The 18,997-nt window shown below is 52.7% G+C and overlaps 8 protein-coding genes across 8 annotated transcripts; 4 read left to right on the top strand and 4 right to left on the bottom strand.

The window, feature by feature from the left end:
• Positions 1-21: 21 nt before the first annotated feature.
• On the top strand, positions 22-1,200 carry CC84DRAFT_1159540 (uncharacterized protein). Its single transcript, XM_018177264.1, has 2 exons — positions 22-268; positions 451-1,200. Exons 1-2 carry the CDS (start codon positions 242-244, stop codon positions 1,099-1,101), a joined length of 678 nt encoding a protein of 225 aa, XP_018042562.1. The 5' UTR covers positions 22-241; the 3' UTR covers positions 1,102-1,200.
• A 174-nt stretch (positions 1,201-1,374) lies between these two features.
• Positions 1,375-3,109, bottom strand: CC84DRAFT_1182934 (uncharacterized protein; the record flags this gene model as incomplete). Its single annotated transcript, XM_018180653.1, has 7 exons — positions 1,375-1,766; positions 1,814-1,860; positions 1,923-2,065; positions 2,115-2,304; positions 2,360-2,448; positions 2,496-2,620; positions 3,094-3,109. The coding sequence occupies 7 exons, from the start codon at positions 3,107-3,109 to the stop codon at positions 1,375-1,377; spliced, it is 1,002 nt and encodes a 333-aa protein (XP_018042561.1).
• Positions 3,110-4,839: 1,730 nt separating this feature from the next.
• On the top strand, positions 4,840-5,685 carry CC84DRAFT_1254515 (uncharacterized protein; the record flags this gene model as incomplete). Its single annotated transcript, XM_018184471.1, has 1 exon — positions 4,840-5,685. The coding sequence occupies one exon, from the start codon at positions 4,840-4,842 to the stop codon at positions 5,683-5,685; it is 846 nt and encodes a 281-aa protein (XP_018042560.1).
• A 569-nt stretch (positions 5,686-6,254) lies between these two features.
• CC84DRAFT_1108331 (heavy metal translocatin) lies at positions 6,255-9,381 on the bottom strand. The gene is made up of 7 exons (XM_018175199.1): positions 9,351-9,381; positions 8,720-9,306; positions 8,442-8,665; positions 7,833-8,287; positions 7,463-7,711; positions 7,299-7,408; positions 6,255-7,230 (listed from the first exon to the last, which is right to left on the bottom strand). Exons 2-7 carry the CDS (start codon positions 9,015-9,017, stop codon positions 6,389-6,391), a joined length of 2,178 nt encoding a protein of 725 aa, XP_018042559.1. The 5' UTR covers positions 9,018-9,306; positions 9,351-9,381; the 3' UTR covers positions 6,255-6,388.
• On the bottom strand, positions 9,161-10,078 carry CC84DRAFT_72104 (uncharacterized protein). The gene is made up of 3 exons (XM_018187158.1): positions 9,807-10,078; positions 9,351-9,743; positions 9,161-9,306 (listed from the first exon to the last, which is right to left on the bottom strand). Exons 1-3 carry the CDS (start codon positions 9,960-9,962, stop codon positions 9,304-9,306), a joined length of 552 nt encoding a protein of 183 aa, XP_018042558.1. The 5' UTR covers positions 9,963-10,078; the 3' UTR covers positions 9,161-9,303.
• Positions 10,079-10,754: 676 nt separating this feature from the next.
• CC84DRAFT_1159537 (Rad4-domain-containing protein) lies at positions 10,755-14,025 on the top strand. The gene has a single exon (XM_018177263.1). The coding sequence runs from the start codon at positions 10,893-10,895 to the stop codon at positions 13,959-13,961; it is 3,069 nt and encodes a 1,022-aa protein (XP_018042557.1). The 5' UTR covers positions 10,755-10,892; the 3' UTR covers positions 13,962-14,025.
• Positions 14,026-14,354: 329 nt separating this feature from the next.
• CC84DRAFT_1201254 (uncharacterized protein) lies at positions 14,355-16,961 on the top strand (the record flags this gene model as incomplete). Its single annotated transcript, XM_018181711.1, has 1 exon — positions 14,355-16,961. One exon carries the CDS (start codon positions 14,355-14,357, stop codon positions 16,953-16,955), a length of 2,601 nt encoding a protein of 866 aa, XP_018042556.1. The 3' UTR covers positions 16,956-16,961.
• Positions 16,962-17,073: 112 nt separating this feature from the next.
• Positions 17,074-18,915, bottom strand: CC84DRAFT_1254511 (uncharacterized protein). Its single transcript, XM_018184470.1, has 3 exons — positions 18,654-18,915; positions 18,421-18,585; positions 17,074-18,369 (listed from the first exon to the last, which is right to left on the bottom strand). Exons 1-3 carry the CDS (start codon positions 18,825-18,827, stop codon positions 17,287-17,289), a joined length of 1,422 nt encoding a protein of 473 aa, XP_018042555.1. The 5' UTR covers positions 18,828-18,915; the 3' UTR covers positions 17,074-17,286.
• Between the last annotated feature and the right edge of the window lie 82 nt (positions 18,916-18,997).

Below are 18,997 nucleotides of genomic sequence, written 5' to 3'. Positions count from 1 at the left end.
CCAGAACTGCTGCAAATGCGAATACAACTCGTGACAAACCTGCCGAATCGCATCATGCTTCCAGTGCCTGCACTAGAATTTTCAGGAACCACCTTGGCAGGCTCTCGTTGTCGCCAAGCACATCACCCCGCTTTCCCCATCTCAGCTCACAGCTTCCCTCCCCGTAACTCCACGCGAAGTAGATTGGCTACACGAACCCCTCTCGCCCCTCCCCACGGTGACTCAGGTCTATAATCTCACCATGCCCGGCGACCGTAGTCTGCACAAGGTGGGTGCTCCTGATTTCCAGTCATCCCAACTTTCTACCTTCAATTCATAAGCAGTCCACACGTGCTCTCCACCTTCAAGCTATATAAATACAAGGCGCGGACGCTCGGCATGTTGTTGCATCCGGTCCTCACCACAGCCTCTCTTCTAGCAGTGACAATGGCTCCCACTTACGCAATGAAGACCGACCCCGTCAAGCCCTTCAATCTCTCCTCCCCGGCGGGAAAAGACATCTGGCGCAAGCCCCCCTCGCACAACGTCATCGATGCTCCCACTTACCCCTCTCCCCTCCCCCAATACGACCTAAAATCCTTCCAAAGAGCTCGCCTCACCTTCTCCCTTCCACCGGGCAAAGACCTCCGCCAGTACGACCAAGCCGGCCTGCTCCTCTCCTTCACCCGCGACGACGCACCCCTCGGCTCCGGCAAGGACAAGTGGCTCAAAACCGGCATCGAGTGGTACTACGGAAAGCCGTATCTGTCGACCGTGGGCTGCGACAACTGGGCCGACTGGAGCATTGCCCCTCTCCAAGAGTTCGCCGGGAACGAGAGCCGTCCGACTGCGACGCTTGAGGTGAGGCGGGAGAGGGACCAGCTTGGAAAGAGTCTGTGGGTGTATCAGATTGTCGAGAATGAGAAGGGGGAGGAGGTGGAGAGACGCCCGTTGAGGGAGGTTAATTGGATCTTTGCGCTGGACGAGGAGGGCTGGAAGGTTGGGGTTGGAGGGGCGGTCGCGAGGCCGAACAAGGAGGGTGGGGAGGAAGAGTTGACGGCGGAGTTTGAGAAAGGGTTGGTGGTGGAGCTGCTGGATTATGAGAAGAAGGTGTCAGAGTGAGTGGCGAGGGGAAGTATGCAAGATAAGATGTGTTGAGCATTATCATATGCTCTTTAAGCTTTGCCCTCTTTTATTGTTACTGAATACAATGGACGTGAGCTGTCAATTCTCGTCAATTTTTGAATGTCTTCCAAAAACCTATGGAGGCATGTCACGGGTGTTCCATTGCAGCAAGGAGTACGTTCCGGTCCGAGTCTATCAAAAAGGGTCCAATTCAAATTACACAACCTTACCACAAGACATCCGCCACACAATCCCCATCTTCCATACCTCTCACATCCCCGGCAGTTTCTCCAACCACTCAGTTTCTCCGACCTTCTCACCCACCTGATCCTTTACAGTACACTTATTCGCCTCAGTCATAGCCTGCTTCTTGATACTCCCACAACCATCATAAAAGCACTCGCTCTTGTCCATAGCACGCTGGAGCGCATCGCCCTTCCAGCCGAACATGTAGTCCGCGTGTGTACCATAGCCGCTTGTACCTTCGAAACTCCAGACGAAGGGGTTCGGGTCGCCGGACTTCCAGAGAGAGTTGAACTGCGTGGTATCCCACGTGGTCTCATAAGTTACTTGGGGTACTCGAATGGGATGGCTGGATGGGCAGGCTGGGGCGTTGGTGAAGCCGTCGGATCTGATAGTGTTGTACATGTGGGATTGGTGGTCTAGAAGATACTCAGCATGTTCATGTGTGCCGGGTAGTGCTACTTACCTGGGGAGTCGAGGTTCTTGCCGTCCCAGCAGGCTGGAAAGTGGTGCCTAGAGGAGTCAGTCTCGTGGACGGAAGAGGAGGAGGACAGTATGGCGGCTAATGCCCTTACGTAGTGAAGATTCCGCCACTGCATGGCTTCGTCGGGAAGTCAGGCATCTCTGCACCTCGGTTGTTCCCGCTGAGGCATTGATAGCGGAGTCCCACGTGTGGTTTGTTCGTTTCGGTTGGGATTCCAACGGTCATGCGGAAGCCCTGAACTGTCAGACGACCTCAAGATGCTAGTGCGTGCCAAGAGACTTACCGGTTGAAAAGCTGTGATCTTCTGCTGCTTGAGGTTGTCCTTGCTTAGGTCAAATTGTGTGTAGTACACCGTGAGACCTCCTGAGGCACCGTTGGATCCACCAAGCAGAGGTTGGACGGGGACCACGGGTACACGCTTGTATGAGCCGTTGGTTGGGTGTTTGAAGTAGAGCTGGGCGGTCCAGTAGTTGCTAGACAGGCCAGTGAGATCATGGCATACTAGTCTGGAATGTTTCCGTATGGTACCTGAAATCTTCGGCCATCTGGCAGGTAGTGCATGTTGCTCTCGCACCAACATCGCCGGTCATACTGGCATTGAATGCATTGCCGCCAACCTTGAGGACTCGTCAGCAGGAACTTGCTTCAGGCCGACGCAGCATACAATGTGATGAACATGAGCAGATGGATTTGATCCAGGCTGCACGACGGGGTCCAGACGCTGGACAGTGAGAGTTGAGCATGGGAAGCGAAGACCGGCCTGAACGGGCGCGATCAAAGCAAGTGCTGCTGCCGAAAAAGACTTCATCGTGAGGTTTGACACAATCAGAGTTTCTTTGACGATATGGTTCGGTATGACAGGTGCGACCCGGTTCCTACGTTTATAACCTTGAGCAATAGCGCAGGTGCTTCATCCTTGTCATTAGATCTAGGCGATGCCTAACGGCCAACCCATGTGGATACCATGTGGTGATAGCCACGGTATGGTGGAGAACCATCGATAGGTTAGATCTATTGCGAATGAGCTCGTGCGGTCACTTCCGGTTAATATATGACAATCTGGGGGAGATTATCTGCAGGGCGCGGACGCGCCCACAACCTTATATCGACGTTGCATGTGGCACCCCAGATGATTATATAGATGCCGGCAAATGTGCTTTCGACCACACACGGGAGATCCTTGAACGCTATTGGTCCCTCGAAGTGCCGCAACACGGGATTTCCCAGCATCTCGTCTCTGTAAAGATTGTTGGGCGAGTAACATGTCAAGGAGGCCATCAATGGCGCCTTCTGGAAGGTGATCTGAGTCGCCTCTGGACCATTCTGTGTCGGCTAGCGTAGGACTTATGAATGCGATGATGCTAGGTGAGCGTGCAGGCCATCATGCCTGTAAGATTCACTTGAGCTCACGTTCTTGAATGCATCATTTTGAGCGCTGCAGTACGATGAATCTCAAGATAAGAAGGTGACAGTTGCTTTGATACAAGCTCGACCGGCGGACCCTGGTTCTGGTACAATATCAGAGAGCGTGCTAGCGGAAACATGCTTTTTGATACGAGCCCGCCTGGAAGAAGGTTACGTACTTGAATGTAGCGAAGTAATGAGGGTGTATATATTATTTTGAATCGGTACGTCATCCCACCCCCGTCAAACCCGCACTTGCTCATTGCTTCCTAACATCTAACATAGGCAACACCAGCCCCGCAATTCGCGTGCAACAGATGTCCATATCCATCTACAATGTACAGATACCACTTCTGTTTTCTGTTCGCGATGCACTATATCGTAAGCTCTGTTTCGAGTGCTAGGGGACTGTACCACAGCCGTCAAGAAGATCAACATCGAGCTCGACCAGCTTCGAAGGTTGCCCAGGCGGAGTCCCCAGAGCAGAGCAATCATTTCGGATGCTCTAGCTCCATAAATTTACCATGATCCTTCAAACTGGCGCCACAGTGTTCGTGGCCGGCTTTACTGATCTATTATCTCACCTTGAAGCGTCAACGCAACTGCCAGCGCTTACAGAAGTTAACATTGCCTATGGATACAGATGGTGCCGTTTACTTGGGAGCCAATTCTATACGCTCTCAATGTCCCGACATGATATATTTTCAGATGCGAAGCTAACGAGCGTATCATCACGCAAGAAGAATATGTGTTCTGCTGCCCGGGTACAGTAGAAGCGCCTCATGGTCTTCCAAGCGTCTAACATCTCGAAAATAGGTGGCTTTCAACCTCCACCGATCTTGACAACTTTGAGGACGTGTGTCACTACGTCCTCTGAATGCACGAGATCTGCTCCGAACTGCCATTGATGCAAGCATCTTTTGCCACTTGGGATTCTGAGCTCGGATTGTTGCCAGGCCTGTTCCCGAACAGAGACGACCGCAATCCATACAGTATTCGGCACATGGGAAGTTAGAAACGAACGGCTAACAAGATCAAACTTTGTTTTGAGCGTGCCCACCGAGCGGCTTCCGCCGTGTGAGACTCCAGAAGCTGCCAGATAGCGCCTTAAGCTCATTTACTTGAGATATGCGCACGAAACAGACTCAGACCTGCCGCCATCAGTATGGGGAAAGGAGAATTCTTTGGTCAGGTTCCCGTATGCAAAGAAGCTGTCATACAAGCCAACTTTAAGAATCTCTACGCCAAACGGAATGGAGCCATGTCATGTTGTATTGAGCGCTTCTGTACTGGACTAGAATCCCCGCTCGCCAATCCGAGGGCGGCCGAACTGAATGTTCACCTTTCACCTTTCACTCACGCGCCACGACGCCGCTCCGCAACGAACCATCCGCACAGAAACGGCACGTACCACTTTCCACTTGTGAAATTCGAAGTTCACTAAAAACGCTAAGCTGTCTCATCCAGCGACCGTCAGTATATAAACACCCGCTACCGTTTCTCCTTACGCACACCTACCGCACACCCGACCAGGCGCAACTGCGTCAGAATTCATTGACCAACTTGAAATCCAGCAAACCTTCCAGGAGAACACTACCAGCAGCATGCGCGGCAACTACGATAACAACCGATCCCGCCCCTTTGGCCATCGCAGCGGCTCTTCAAGTGCACGTCCCGATCCAGGCCGTGGTAACATTATGCCTGGCAGCCGCACACGAGACATCCGCCGTCGCCGCGAGGACCGCCGCCATTTGGGCGGTCATCGTGGTCCACAAGGTCCGCGCGCTCTTGTGAATCGCATCAGGGCCGAAGGTGCAAGCCGTATCGGCGGACGTGGTCATGGCCGTGGACACAATCATCATCACGCTCAAGGTGCCGCTGGGCATGGAAGTCGCGGCCAAGCTCGGGCTCTTCCTCTCTCTGATCCTTTTACCGGCCGTGATGGTGCAGGAATGGGTAGATTCGGCAGTCAGGCGGCTGATCAGAACGTGCCCACCATCCTTACCAACACTACTGCTCAAGGTAATGGCTTAGGTAGCAACAACAACGTTGCCCTTCTCGACACCCCCCAGCAATTCCAAGTAGCATCCGGTGTTGGCGCTCAAGAGCCAGACTTCCCCTTCGATCCGCTCTTCGATGAGCCCAGGGAGTCTCCTGTCCCTCAAACTCGTACCCCCGCAAATGTCACGGCCCGTACGCTGGAAGCCCGTAACGCTACTGCCAACAACCAGCCCAAGCCCGTCCGTGTCGTCAAGAACCCACTCAGCAGGATCTCGAACCGGAATCTGCGAAATGTATTCGCCGGCATCAAGTCTCGCCCGCCCAAGAACTATGGCGCCCCGATGCTCCGCGTGGCCAAAGCAACCCATACCCTCCAGGGCCACGAGCTCACCTGTGCATCTCCAGACCACTCCGCATTTGACGGGTACGACGCTGGTGGCGACAACTAGATGTAGCCGCCTCCAGTCCTGGCGACGTGATGCAGTGAGTTGTTTGGAGACCGACGGAGTGTCGCACCGCAAGCCTTCGCCATCCTAGTTTCGGCTTGCGTATATGTTTGTCCAGCCAACTCGTGTTCGACAAATATATGCAATGTGACAATTAAGGGCGCTTCCGCTCTTTACTGGCTGGTCTTTACTGGGTACGATGCGAGATTGCAGGCTGGCTTATACGGCACGGCTGTGTAAGCATGGGCTCGGTTGACTGATGTATATGGATTGGCTTGCTTGAGTTCATGTCGTTATCATCAATACTCATGATGATAAGGACGTGTCACTTTGAGATGAACTAATGGCCTTGGGATGGGATTCTGGATATGAATGACAGTGGAGAAATTTCTCTGAGCCTGTTGCTTCTCTGAAGCAAGGACTTGAAGCTCTGATGTCTTGGTCATCTCTCCATTTCGAAGATTGAAACCCATCAAATGAATGTATTTCAGATTGTCAAATGATTCATATTGGTTGCACTGCATGAAGGGATGTTTAACACTATATGTGATTGCCACTATGTTTGTTGTTTGGTTGTTTGTCGTTGCCATCTGGCATGAATGCTCCCAGCCCACTGTGAAAATTCTATCAAGAAGATAAATCGTGCATGGAAAGATCAAGAAATGTGCTCATCCCAAGTCAAGGACTACCAGCCTAAGCGAAGTGCTCATATCCCCGGGTCCCTCAGCGACAGCTTTACCAAATCCCCCTTCAAATCCCTATACTTCCTCCCATATCCCCTCCATGTCATTGAAAACGCCACACCAACAACCGGCAGCACACTAACCAGCTCCCCGAACCCGGCGTACTTCGGCTCAATCCTCCACACCCTGAATGCCCCAGCCGCCAAGAGAACTGCCACGCTGTTATATACAAAGCTCCACACAAAGTTGAGCACGATACGACGGTATGCGGCGCGCGAAATATCGAGCAGGACGCAGACGTCCAGCAAATTCGGGTTCATCAGGACAATATCGGCTGCAGATCTGGCCACGTCCGAGCCGCGGTTGAGATGGACGCCGATAGCGGAGGTTTTGAGGGCGACAGCATCGTTGGTGCCGTCGCCAACGAACATGACTGTCTTTCCGTCTGCTTGTAGAGCGTCGACGTAGGCTTGTTTTTCTGCGGGTTTGAGACGGGCTTTGACGAGATGGGCTGGGATAGAGAGGTCTCCAGCAACGCCGGCAGCAGCCCTATCGTGGTCGCCGGTGATCATGTGGACACGGATACCACGGTCATGGAGATTCTTTATGGTAGCTTTGGCCGTCGGGCGGATGTTAGATTTGAGGAACAACTCCGCTTTGGGAATGCCGTCGACTGTGAGGCACAGGAGGGTATGATTGTGCTCATGAGGGAAGCGTTTATCCGCAGGACAGTCGATACCCAGCCATAGTGGGTTGCCAGCTCGCACGATATGGTTCCCATTCACAGTCATGCCCTGAATTCCTTCACCCGGGATACTCTGGATGCTGGTCATCTGTGTCGGTAGAGTATTCATCAAGTCTCGGGCTATTACAAAGACGAATTAGCAGAATTCGGATATAGCACTCGGACCAGGAGAAATAATGCGAACGTACCGCGGGCCCATTTCCATGCCGCAATCGAGACTGGGTGTTTGATGCCGTCGAGGAGCCCTAATATAAGGCTTCTTACCTCCTTTTCTGTGGCGTCATGGAAGGCTGTTCTCCTGAGAAAACTGGTATTAGTTCGGTGGTTGAGGGCATGGCCTGGGCGACCTTACTCTACAGTGAGGACGCCATCCGTCAGTGTTCCGGTCTTGTCAAAGACTATGTCAGTGACACTGCGGGTCGTTTCCAGCTTCTGTGGGTCTCTGAAGATGATACCCGAGCGGGCTGCGACACCGCTAGCAATGAGTACCACCATTGGGACAGCGAGGCCAATTGCACATGGGCAAGAAACAACAAATGTTGCTATAGCGTAGGTGAAGGCTTTGATTGCAGCAGAGCTGGTACTTCGGTGATAGTGATAACTAGAATGAAAGTGGGGGTTAGTACATCTGCCGTTGAGAAGGTCATCCCATCATATTGCATAGAAACAATAGCAATGCGAATTTCTCGCCATTGCGAATATGGGTAGGCCGAAAGACTTACTTGTCAACAAGGATCCAAATGGTGAACACTAAGAGTGCAATAAAGATAATCGAGGGCACAAACCACGAAGCAACGCGGTCGGCAATAGCCTGGGCTTTCGGCTTGGTGAGCTCCGTGTTCTCAACTAGTGTCGCAATCTTGCTGACAGAATTTTCGTGGGGCAGCTTTTCCAAAGCAACAATGAGGTGACCGCTTCCGTTGACTGTACCTGCATGCACGGTTGACTCGCGGCCCTTTGCAACAGGCAAAGCTTCCCCTGTAATCATTGACTCGTCTACTTCGGAACCACCTTGTATGACAATGCCATCGGTAACGATCCTCGACTCTGGCAAAACCTTGAACACATCACCGTACTGTAGTAGACGAGCATCAATAAGGTCAGTAACCGGGTTGCTAGGCGATGATGAATCTGTTACTAGAAGGGCCTCGTCCACTTGAAGCGAGCGGAATGACACCTGAACAAATTGATTAGCAAATACCAGATCTCAACCTCGTAAACTATGAAAGGGACAGGTGCGATTCGTCAAGGCCCAATTCCGCAACTTTACGTTGGCTCGGGAAGCTTGTTTCGGAGAGGTGTATGGGTTTTCCTAGAACGGGAACACTGACCGAATTCGCTGCCCTAGAACGGGCAAATTCGCTGACGACTCGCCCTAGAAGGATCAAAGTGACCAACAGGGTCGATGTCTCAAAGAAGGATCCGGTCTCGAGAGGCCTCCCTTTGACCTCTCTTGTGTATGAAATGACACTGTAGACATAGGCTACACTTGTACTAAGTGCAATCAGAGAGTCCATGTCGAATATGTGAGCATGTATGAGGGTTCTGATTGCGCCTGCTTGACTTTCAGTAATTGTAGAAGCGTATCACACAACTAAGCATTGCTCACCGGGGAAGAATTCTCGTACTGCAATCATCTGGACGATGCTTGCGAATGCCAGAGAAAGGTGCGCATAGATGTGATTACTGTGGCTGACTGGGTCCCATGCAAAGAAGACGACTGGAACAGTGAAAGTTGCGGCCAATGCAAATACTAAACAGGCACTTTTGGTCTGTCTCAATCCGACAGCAAGACTAGGATGCGGAGCAGATGGGGCGAGCCGAATTTCCTCTTGTGTGTACTGCTGGTAATATTGCAAAACATCTCGCGCTCCGATTAACTTGGCGTTGTAGTGAATGCGTACCATATGCTGAGACGGTAGCAATCCCGTTCGTCTTTTATCTGGTGGAGAAGCCCTCACGTTGTTGACATTTGGTCTTTTTAGAGCGGGCGACGGCAAGTTTATGGGACTGTTTGGGGGAACTGCGCTATTGCGTCCACTAAAAATGCGGGGGACCCAGGTCGAACTGCGGTTCTGTTCGATGAAGTCTACACCATAGGGTTTGCCGGCCTAGATAACAAGTGATGTCAGTGAAGATCCACAAATAGACAGATCACAAAGACACGATGGAGGTTCGATTTCCGGTAAAGGTTTACTTGAAGAATAAGCTATGAATGAGTCTGTATTGCTCTGACATACCTGGTATACTTCGGCGGGATCATCGACAGCGAGCTCGAGGACCTGCCCATCTGGCTGAAAGTACTGCTTGAAGGTGTAGCCCGTGGCCGCCGTCAGCTTTCTCTTGACCATTCCAACCGTCGTTTTCTGGACATTTAGATCGAATTCGGCTCTAGCAAGGACGACGTTGACGTGGTAAGTTTCGACACCAGGAGTTTGTTCAAGAGCACGCGAGATTCCGCTGTCACCGCAACACCCACACTTGAGGCCTTCGATATTCAGGACTATGTGCTTCATATTGGTGGGGCGCTTCGATTGCAAGTGCATCGTTCGATTTTTGGTGATGCGCTTTTCTTCTTGTTCTTCTGGCTCGTAATTGTCGGATTGACGTGAGATTCCATAACAACTCATCTTCTACCGTAAGTAAGCTCATAAGTCCTCTCAAATATACAAACTTCCCACAAGATATCTGCGTACTTCGAGCTTGTCGCTAGCGAAATTTTCCGGAATAATGGTCGAATCTGAAGATGGATGCGGAGAAGCTGCAGCTTGTTGCTGATCTGCTCGAGGAACACTGTCCCAGGCAGAGCTTGCCTGGCACTTGCCAGACGAGCAGCAACCGCCAGCAGCCATGGTGAACGCAGGACCACGCAGGGAAAGAGCGTGGCGGAGATATCGCGTTGCGCGAGAATAGAAAGCTCAATGCCACGCGCGATAGATTCAGTTCACAAATCCAGAAGAGTCTTCAAGATTGAGACTGACTGATGGTATTTCCCTTTTTACTCTCCTAGTCTTTACTTTTGTCGAAACTAGTCTGGAAGTCGGGGAGTTATATTTCCAAACTACGCGAAATGCGTATCATACCTTATGCTGGTACGGGAGTAGCACCCGTCTGCAAAGGTGCGGATGCAATGCAAGGGCCCTTCTGTATTGACGGTGATTCGCTGGGTAAGTGGGTGATGTGCCTACGACGAGCATTCCGGTGACATATCGATAGCAGATCGATGCCATACCGAATCGACAACGGTGGTAGGGCTCTGATGACCCAATAATCTATAGACTGCATGAGATATGAGGGAAGGAATACGTCCGGTTAGTGGTGCGTTAGAGCGCGTGTAATCCAGCATATCGTCTCTTGCTCTGCGCGGTCAATGTGATAGAGACGTGACGCAAGTAACACAACAGAAGTGCCAGTGTTCTGTCCACGTTGGTCAGGTCCCACAATCGTACATCTAGCACATGAAGTTAAAGGCTGGGGACTGATTGACAAACACTGACTGTCAACATAAATGAAAGACAGCGCAAGGCATTGCGGCGGCAAGGGCGGCCGGTAGAAGGGCGTCGCGCTAAGCCCAAGCACGTGACCACGTGGCTGTTGCGTCATCGCTTTCACTGGTTCAGTCCCCTCCGCATTCACAGCTGTTCCTTGTATCACCGCGCCTCTACTTGACTTGGATATGAAACTGAGATGAAAAACTCCTTACTGCATCTGGACACACGCTACGCTTTTCGAAAGCGTCCTAACATCACTTTCTTTCTCCACTGCCATACTGTTCGGTGAACATGGCGCGTGCGCGTGGAAGACTACGCAAGGCACCACCCGCTTCCACGCCACGACGTTCGAGCCGCCGTACAAGCGCGCTACGACACGCGGAAGATGTCCCCGCTGTCTTCCAAGAAATGCTGTCGGAGGCTGCGGCCGAGGAAGCACGTCCGCTGAAAAAGCGCAAGACGCGACATGATGTTGGGACGCCCGCACCCGCGCCCGGCGCCGGGTCACCGCAGACAAAACCTTTTGAACCATTGTCTAAAGCCTCATCGCAAGCACAGTCACAGAAGCTTCCACCTCCCCATTCTGCGCCCCCGGTCAGGTCACCGTCACCAAGCGCACGCGATCATAATAACCATGTGCGCACCCCGCCTAGTACGCGGCAAACGATCATCGACTCGGATGAATCTGACGACAGTGATATGGAATGGGAGGATGCTATGGCAGATGGCGGCGACTTTGACGCGCACGACGAGCCCGTAATAAACGACATCTCGATAACTATCGGAGACCAGGACGACGTTGGGAGCAAGACCAAGCGACAAGTGCGAAGGAGAGCGATAACGGCTGTGGACAAAAAGAAAAGGCTTGACATACACAAATGGCACATTATGTGCCTACTGTACCATGTTCACCGTAGAAATGCTTGGTGCAACGACCGCATCGTGCAGGCGACCGTGAGAAACGTGCTCTCTCCCAAGGTCCTTGCCAATCTCGTGCCAGATCCGAATCTATCGCAATTCCAAGCGTCGAAACAGTTCTTAGCAGGTATCGCGGACCTGAAAATTCTGTGGTCCAGGCGCTTTACCGCGACGGCAAAGGGCATGTACAAACCACGGTGGGCCGACACCGACGCGGAGATTCGCCCCTCCTCTGACTTTGACGAATTTGACGATCCTATGGAGCTCGAAGACTTTCGCACTGCTGCATCTAAACTAGAAGGATCTCAAGACGTGGGCGCACAATTGTTCTGCGCTCTCATCCGTGGCGTTGGGCTTGAAGCCCGGCTCGTATGCTCATTGCAGTGTCTCCCTTTTGCATCGGCAGCGCAACCTTCCACTCCGCAGAAGCCAGACATGACGAAGACTATCATCACGTTAGATCCATTCAATACGCAAAGCCCTAGCCCACCCAGACAAAAAGCCTCAGCTTCCTCGCGCAAACCCAAGTCGAGACTCGAAAGAGCTCTTGGTGAGCGCCATCCTGCTCTGAGCGCCGGTGTTGCTCCGAAGCAAAGGAAGAAGTACCATACGGAATATCCTGTTTACTGGGTAGAAGTTTTCAACAATATACATCAGAAATGGGTACCTGTTGATCCTTTGTCCACGTTTACGATCAACCAGCCTGAGAAGTTAGAACCTCCACTCAATTCAGCATACAACACTTTGACCTATGCAATTGCATTCGACGATGACTACACTGCAAAAGACGTCACACGGCGATATACTAAAGCGTACAATGCAAAAACGCGAAAGTTCAGAGTCGAAAGCACACAGCACGGCGAAAACTGGTGGAAACAAGTCATGGGCTTCTGGAAGCGTAAGCAAGGACTGGACCGAGACCAGGTTGAGGATGCGGCACTGGCTCGCAGAGAGGCTGCTGAAGGCATACCAAAAGCCGTGCAGGACTTCAAGGATCATCCAGTCTACGTGCTCGAGCGACATCTGCGGCACAATGAGGTCATCTACCCGCTCAATCAAGTTGGCAAGGTCAATGTAGGGTCATCTTTGAAACCGAAGATGGAGCCGATTTACCGTCGAAAGGACGTTCACCTTGTACGGAGCGCAGACAAATGGTACCGACTTGGAAGGGATGTGCAAGACGGCGAGCAACCATTGAAGCATGCGAAGCCTAAGAAAGTCAGAAGGCCGTCGATTGGCCCGGATATGACTATGGATGATCAAGAAGATGACATTGGTGCTGGGCTCTATGCAGAGTATCAGACATCTATCTACATACCGCCCCCAGTCGTTCGTGGACGTGTCCCCAGGAACGCTTACGGCAACTTGGACCTCTACGTTCCTTCCATGTGCCCACCTGGCGGTCGTCATATACGCCACAAGCTAGCTTCGAGAGCTGCTCGTATCGTAGGTGTGGACTATGCTGAAGCAATTACCGGATTTAAATTCCAGGGCCGCCATGGTACAGCCGTTGTACAGGGTGTTGTTGTCGCGCAGGAGTATGCTGAAGCAGTCGAAGCAGTCATTGACGGTTTGGAATATTCGGTGGAAATGGTCGAAGAGCAGCATCGTACAGCAGAAGCTATGCGTCTATGGAGACGCTTCTTCCTTGGTCTCAAGATCGTACAGAGAATAAAGGGACAGGACTATGATGGCGAAACACCAGAAGTCGATGTGCAAAACGAAGTTGAGCAGGAAGACCAGCGAATCAAGGCAGACGCATTCGCTGGCGGATTCTTCCCCGAGGAAGGCGAGTCTACGGACCCTCCTGTGCGGTACTACGAGCCCCCAGCCCAGGGCGAGGGTTATATTGGGGGCTTTGATGGTGATTTTGATCGCGATGAAGACAAGAATGCGAGTGACGGTTTCATACCAGATGACGTTGAAAGCCATCCAAAACGACTCGAACGAGAAGAGTCGCAAAATTTTGGCAGCGCTATTCTATCACAGCAGCAGCTTCTGCCTAGGCGACAGAGCAGCTTCCTGGTGCTGGAAGACGATGATGACTACGGCGGTGGATTCCTCCGCGGTTCACCGCCACCTAAAACAAGCAAATCCACGCACAGCCCAGTTCATGAAGATGGGCGTGTGCAAAAAGATGATCCGGTTGATCTGGGTGGAGGTCTCCTGTCGGATGTGCATCTCGAAAAGACTGAGGTCGACATGCCATATGAGCAGATGGAGCGACAGCCTATCGAAGCAGATGTGCACACAGAGCCGGACAAGTCTGAGAAGACCGTGCTTGAGGCAAACGAGGTCCGGGCTGTCTTTGAGGTTGGGACATTGACGAAGCTCGCAGAGCCGTCATTGCCGACTTCTTCGCCCTCAGATGCAGGGTCATTGCCGCTTGAGGATCCTGACGATGAGGATGCTGAACCGGATTGGTTGATGGACGACACTTGATGCTTCTAGATCGGGGTATACAGATGTAACAAGAGACATACAATCAACTTAATCTGATAGGTGCCCAAAGCTATCTTTTGGACGTGAATAGCAATGGCTTCGACAGAAATGGCGTGGCTTCTTACTGTACTATGGGGTTTCACCCCATACATGATCACAAAATGCAGCTGAAATTTCTCCGCCGTAAAAAATTGCATTACATCGAAGTCTTGTGCAAATCGGCTGTCTATAGTGTACGAACGCGTTGCCATTGCCTAATCCAGTCCCAAAGCGACGATGACGCACTAGTCTAAATCTCGACGCGTCCATTACGCGACGCGCATCGTGACCTATACAGTACGTCGTACAGTACGTACGTACGCCCCGAACAGTACGGTCACACCTACTGGCACAATGCCAAACACGCGCTCGGGCAACAAGACTGCGAATTTCAAAGCCTACTTTTCGAAGAAGGCCGCGCCTCACCAACAGCACTTCCCGCACTGGCGAAAGGTTGTGCGCCGCCCCGACCCGCACGATGACGGTGGCAAGAAGCAGATGAAGTTTCTGCCGGAGATGATGCGGAGGAGGAGCACGGTGCAGGATTCGGACGATGAGGGCGGAGAGTCGGTGGAAGACGAGGACGTGGAGGAGGTGCAGAGAAAGAGGGCAGGGAAGAAGCGCAACAGCGACGTTATGTGTGAGATGGTGAAGGTAGAGGAGGATAGCGAGGAGGACCCTGTGCAACAGACACCGAAGCGGAGACGGAAGGATGCGCTGGTTGATACGGCGCAGCGATCTACAAAGCGAAGACGAGCCGCTGCTGCTGTTGCGCAAGTGCCTGAAAGCGAAGCCAGCGACGAAACCGAGCAGGAAGTAGCACCCAAGCCGAGGCTCCGCAGGCAGTCTACTATGACACAAATTGTGGATGGGCGCTCGCCTGGGCCGGGATCGATCGAGCCAGATTTCAAGCCCTTCAAGCGGACGCCACGGACAAGCTGGGGTGGCAAGGGCAACAAAAAGGACACAAAGAAGGATGTGAAGCAGCGAACCTTGACGCAGATGGTCCATACTATGACTCCACTGGTCCTGGACTCTGACGAAGAGGTTGAAGGAAGCGAAACCGATGAAGAGGTGGATGCCGCTTATCACAGCTTCATCTATGGGAATGAAGAAGAAGCAGGTGCTGAGCGGCATGCTCCGGCTGAATTTGTCGAGGAAGGAACATTATCAATTGTCGAAGGATCATTTCAAGTCGCGGAAGATGACAGCGGCGAAGACGAATACCAGCCTACACAGTTCATCGAGGCGCCTGCTAAGAAATCGAGACGCACGCCTCTCCGATCGTCGATCCGCCTTCGAGACACCCCAGCTTCCAAATCTCCGGCAAGCGCGTCCCCTAAGACTCGGTTTGGACTCTTATCCACGCCTGAAAAACGCGGCGTGTTCGAGATTGCGTCCTCGCAGTCACCACCCGAAACCCTGCTTTCCACCCAGAACACCCCACAAAGATCTGGTCGACGACCGCTGAAGCCACGCTCTGTAAATGTGCTGAGAATGGCAGAAACACCATCCAAGCGAGGAGCAGATATACCATCAAAGCGCAAGCAAGTTACCTTCCAAGACGGCCCGCAGGAGCAGATACCACCTCCCGCGTTGAGGAAGTTTGCAAGCACGATTCCAGACTCTGAGGATGAGCTTGGAGACCTCAGCGAAAGCGACGGTCAATTTGATGTTGATGGTGTCAGACAGGACACACAAGCGCGACCACGAGATGCGAACGGTCTGATCAGCGGAGCCGACATAGGAGAAGAGACTCAAGCTATGCTTCTCGACATTGACCGGGCATGTGCGAACCCACCGCGAAATACTGTGCAGGCAGGCAGGGAAAAGTCGGAAGAACTTGGAGAGCCGATCGACCGCTACGATGCTGAGGCCTCACAGGAGCTTGGACTACAATCGCCGTCTCATCCAGCATCATCAAGTACTAATGAGAAATCTTCGGAGGTGTCTGAACTACCGCCCCTGCCTTTCTCCTCACCCAAGCCGTGCGAGCTTGCGGCTGCGAACGAAGAGCCTGGTTTGTTTACTGACAACCCCACTACGCCAACCACTGTACATCAGCTCCCGTCCTCACCACCAATCAAAGACTTCAGGACACAATCGCCAACTATGATGTTTGCCGAAGATGAAACACCAGAAGAAGCAGATGAGCCAGTTACCGCGGTTGCCTCGCAACCTTCGACACCTACCAAGCAGCTCAGATCATCACCAGTCGAGGACTTCAGAACCAATTCCACCATCCCCATGTTCGACGACGACCAACCATCCGAAGACCTCGACGACGTCCCAACCGCAACACCAGCAGCCCTACGCCACCCCGACATACAAGTCTTTCGCTCACCGCCAGCCCACCTCCGTCCCGAGCCCTCCCACTCCAGCCAAGCAGAGCAACAACTCCACTCCGAATACCAGACATACTCACAGTACCGCCGCCCCGCCCCCTTCCCCTCAAGCATGCATGTCGCACACGACTCGCACTACAGCTACCAGGCAACGCCACGGCCCCTTCCCAAGGTCCATTCGACGCAGTTCCTCCCGGACATGCACTTCAGCCACGTCAGCCAAGCTACCACCGTAGGTCCGACGCAGATCTCACCGAAGACGACACCACAGAAGCCAAAAGTAAAGATAGAGCACATGTTCCCGCGCAGCGCGACGCAGACGCCGAAACGACACCGGCAAGACAGAAGCGCGACGACGACGCCCAAGTCGCTGCGGGCATTCGGCTTGCCGATGAGCAGCCCCGACGCGAGCCATCCGCCGCCGACGCTGTTTATTCCGAGTAGTTTCCCTAGTCCGGCGAGGGTCACGATGGACGGGTGGAGTAGTCCTGTATTCGAGAAATATGCTGAGGGCGAGAGTCAATGGGGGGTGGGGAGCTTGGATGAGTTTAGCATTCCGGCGCCGCCGCCGGAAGAGTGGGTTGAAGAGGATGAGGATGGGGAGCTGTAGATGTGGAGTGTATAAGAGTGCAATAATAAGGTGATGGTCACGTAGTATGTCAATCGTCATCTCAGATTGGATTTCTAGCGTACACATTGTTGTACATCAATGTTGAGACTAAGATTATATTGCTATCACTCAAATATGGCCATTAATACATCATGCCTCTCAAGACATAGGGTACGTAAATACGACTTCTGTGCGCTAATGCGAGTACGCGAAATGGCATGCGAAGATTGTCGATGCTGGAATCGCAAAGTCGTAGATATGTTGCTTTTCGTGGCAAACACTGAACTCATAAGCCGCGTTCTGAAACGCAGCTCCGTGACAATGCCCGTGTTCACTCAAGTCCTGTCCCAATCCGAGCCCATGTCATCTGCATATCGTCAACCAAAGTGAGAAAGTTGTCATCTTGTAGATGCTGGAAGATGAAGTTGTTAAGGTCGTTCAGGCGTGATTCGTTCGACTGCTGGGCGTATGTCGCAAGCTCCTCTGTGTGCTGTCCACTGTCGCCCTGGTGCTCCGTGGGGCTCGATTCAAGCATGTTCATATCCGATCCAGGAGGGGTTCCCAGAGCGGCTGACGTCTCTAACGGGCTGTCGTCGTTGTTGTTGTTGTTGTTGTGCAAGATCCCAAGCGTTTCCATAGTCGCGGTGCTGTAGCTGCTTGCCGGCCGCGGAGTTTTTGGTGTCAAGACTGGAGCTGAGCTCATCATATGTTGCATCGCGGTATAGTCATTCTGGGGGATCGCGGATTGAGGTCGCACCATGTCCCTGGCATTCAGAGCAGACCCTGGACCCACATCCAGCTTAGCCGGCTGAGACGTGAGTGCCTTGCTGATATATGTCGGCTTCCGCAGGGGCGGGAGCTCAGTGCTGTGGCTGCTCCCAGCTCTCGAATTAGGCCTCTTGGTACCTGCACGTGCTGCTGCAGGCAAGGTAGGTGGGCCCATGACTCCGCTGAGCGGTCGACTGCCCGGTCTGGTACTGCTTTTTCCAGTCGAGTCTGCTGTATCAAGTCTCTCAAAGGGCAGCTCGCGTCGAGGAGGAAGCTCACACACGAGGATCGAATTGGCAGTATCCGGACGGGCTGACAATGGTGAACGGATAGTCGGATCGTAAGGAGACACAGCTGCAGCAGAATCAGGTCTTCGAGAACTAGCCGTGGAGGTTGAACTAAAGAACGAGGCTGTCGAAGGGCGTATCCCAGTTATTGCGTCGTTCGCTGCTGAAGAAGGCACAGCAGTACCAGAGCGGCCAGTGATCTCTGAGAGTTGAGAAGGGGGGCACGATGGACCACTGCGCACAGGTGATACAGATCGAGCCTTTTGTGTTGGCGTGAACCAGAGACCTAGCTCACGAACATGGTCATAAGCAGCATCGAAGTCTTGAGGCGATGTGAACTTGATTTGAATGCGACGAACCTGTCGGCCCTGTCAGACATGATCAACTACCCAGCCACGTCCCAAGATCACCTTGTTTGCCTCGGGCACGTTGTATCTGAGGGCCAGAGACGGAGTGCTGGCCATGCCAGAGATGGGTAGTTGCGCCGCCTCGCTCGACACATCGATGCCTTGACGATGTAGCCTGTCTACGACAGGCTTTCCACGTTGAATCAAATCTTGAAGCGGTATGTCATACTGATCCGCTGAATTAGCTTTCGTAGACTACACCATGCCGAAGATTCTGTGTTTCCGACATAGCTTACCAGCACTTGCGACGCTTGTAAGATTTTCATGATAACTGAGGGCTCCTCGCGCGAGCGAAAGGTGTCAAATACGACCACGAGCGCATTTGTCAGCTTCGTCCACCCGTCTTTTGGTGCGGGCGCTCCTGTCAATACATCCTGTGTGTGTAAAGCTGCTAAGTCGAAGGTCAGCATGCTGTAGGTTAGTCGGCAGGTTATTATGCGATCAAACAATGGCGGTCCTCTGAGGATGCTCCCTCGTCCCAGCACTTGAGTTGTAGAGTGAAGGAAGACTGTTGGGACGAAGGCAAGGAATGCGCGACGCGTAGTAGGATAAGGAGGAGTCAGTCACGTGCGCAGCGGCC

This window comes from Paraphaeosphaeria sporulosa, assembly GCF_001642045.1.
Source record: "Paraphaeosphaeria sporulosa strain AP3s5-JAC2a unplaced genomic scaffold CC84scaffold_1, whole genome shotgun sequence".
In the NCBI taxonomy this organism is placed as follows: domain Eukaryota; kingdom Fungi; phylum Ascomycota; class Dothideomycetes; order Pleosporales; family Didymosphaeriaceae; genus Paraphaeosphaeria; species Paraphaeosphaeria sporulosa.
The sequence above is the reverse complement of the archived record's forward strand: the minus strand, read 5'-3'. Positions and strand labels throughout refer to the sequence as shown.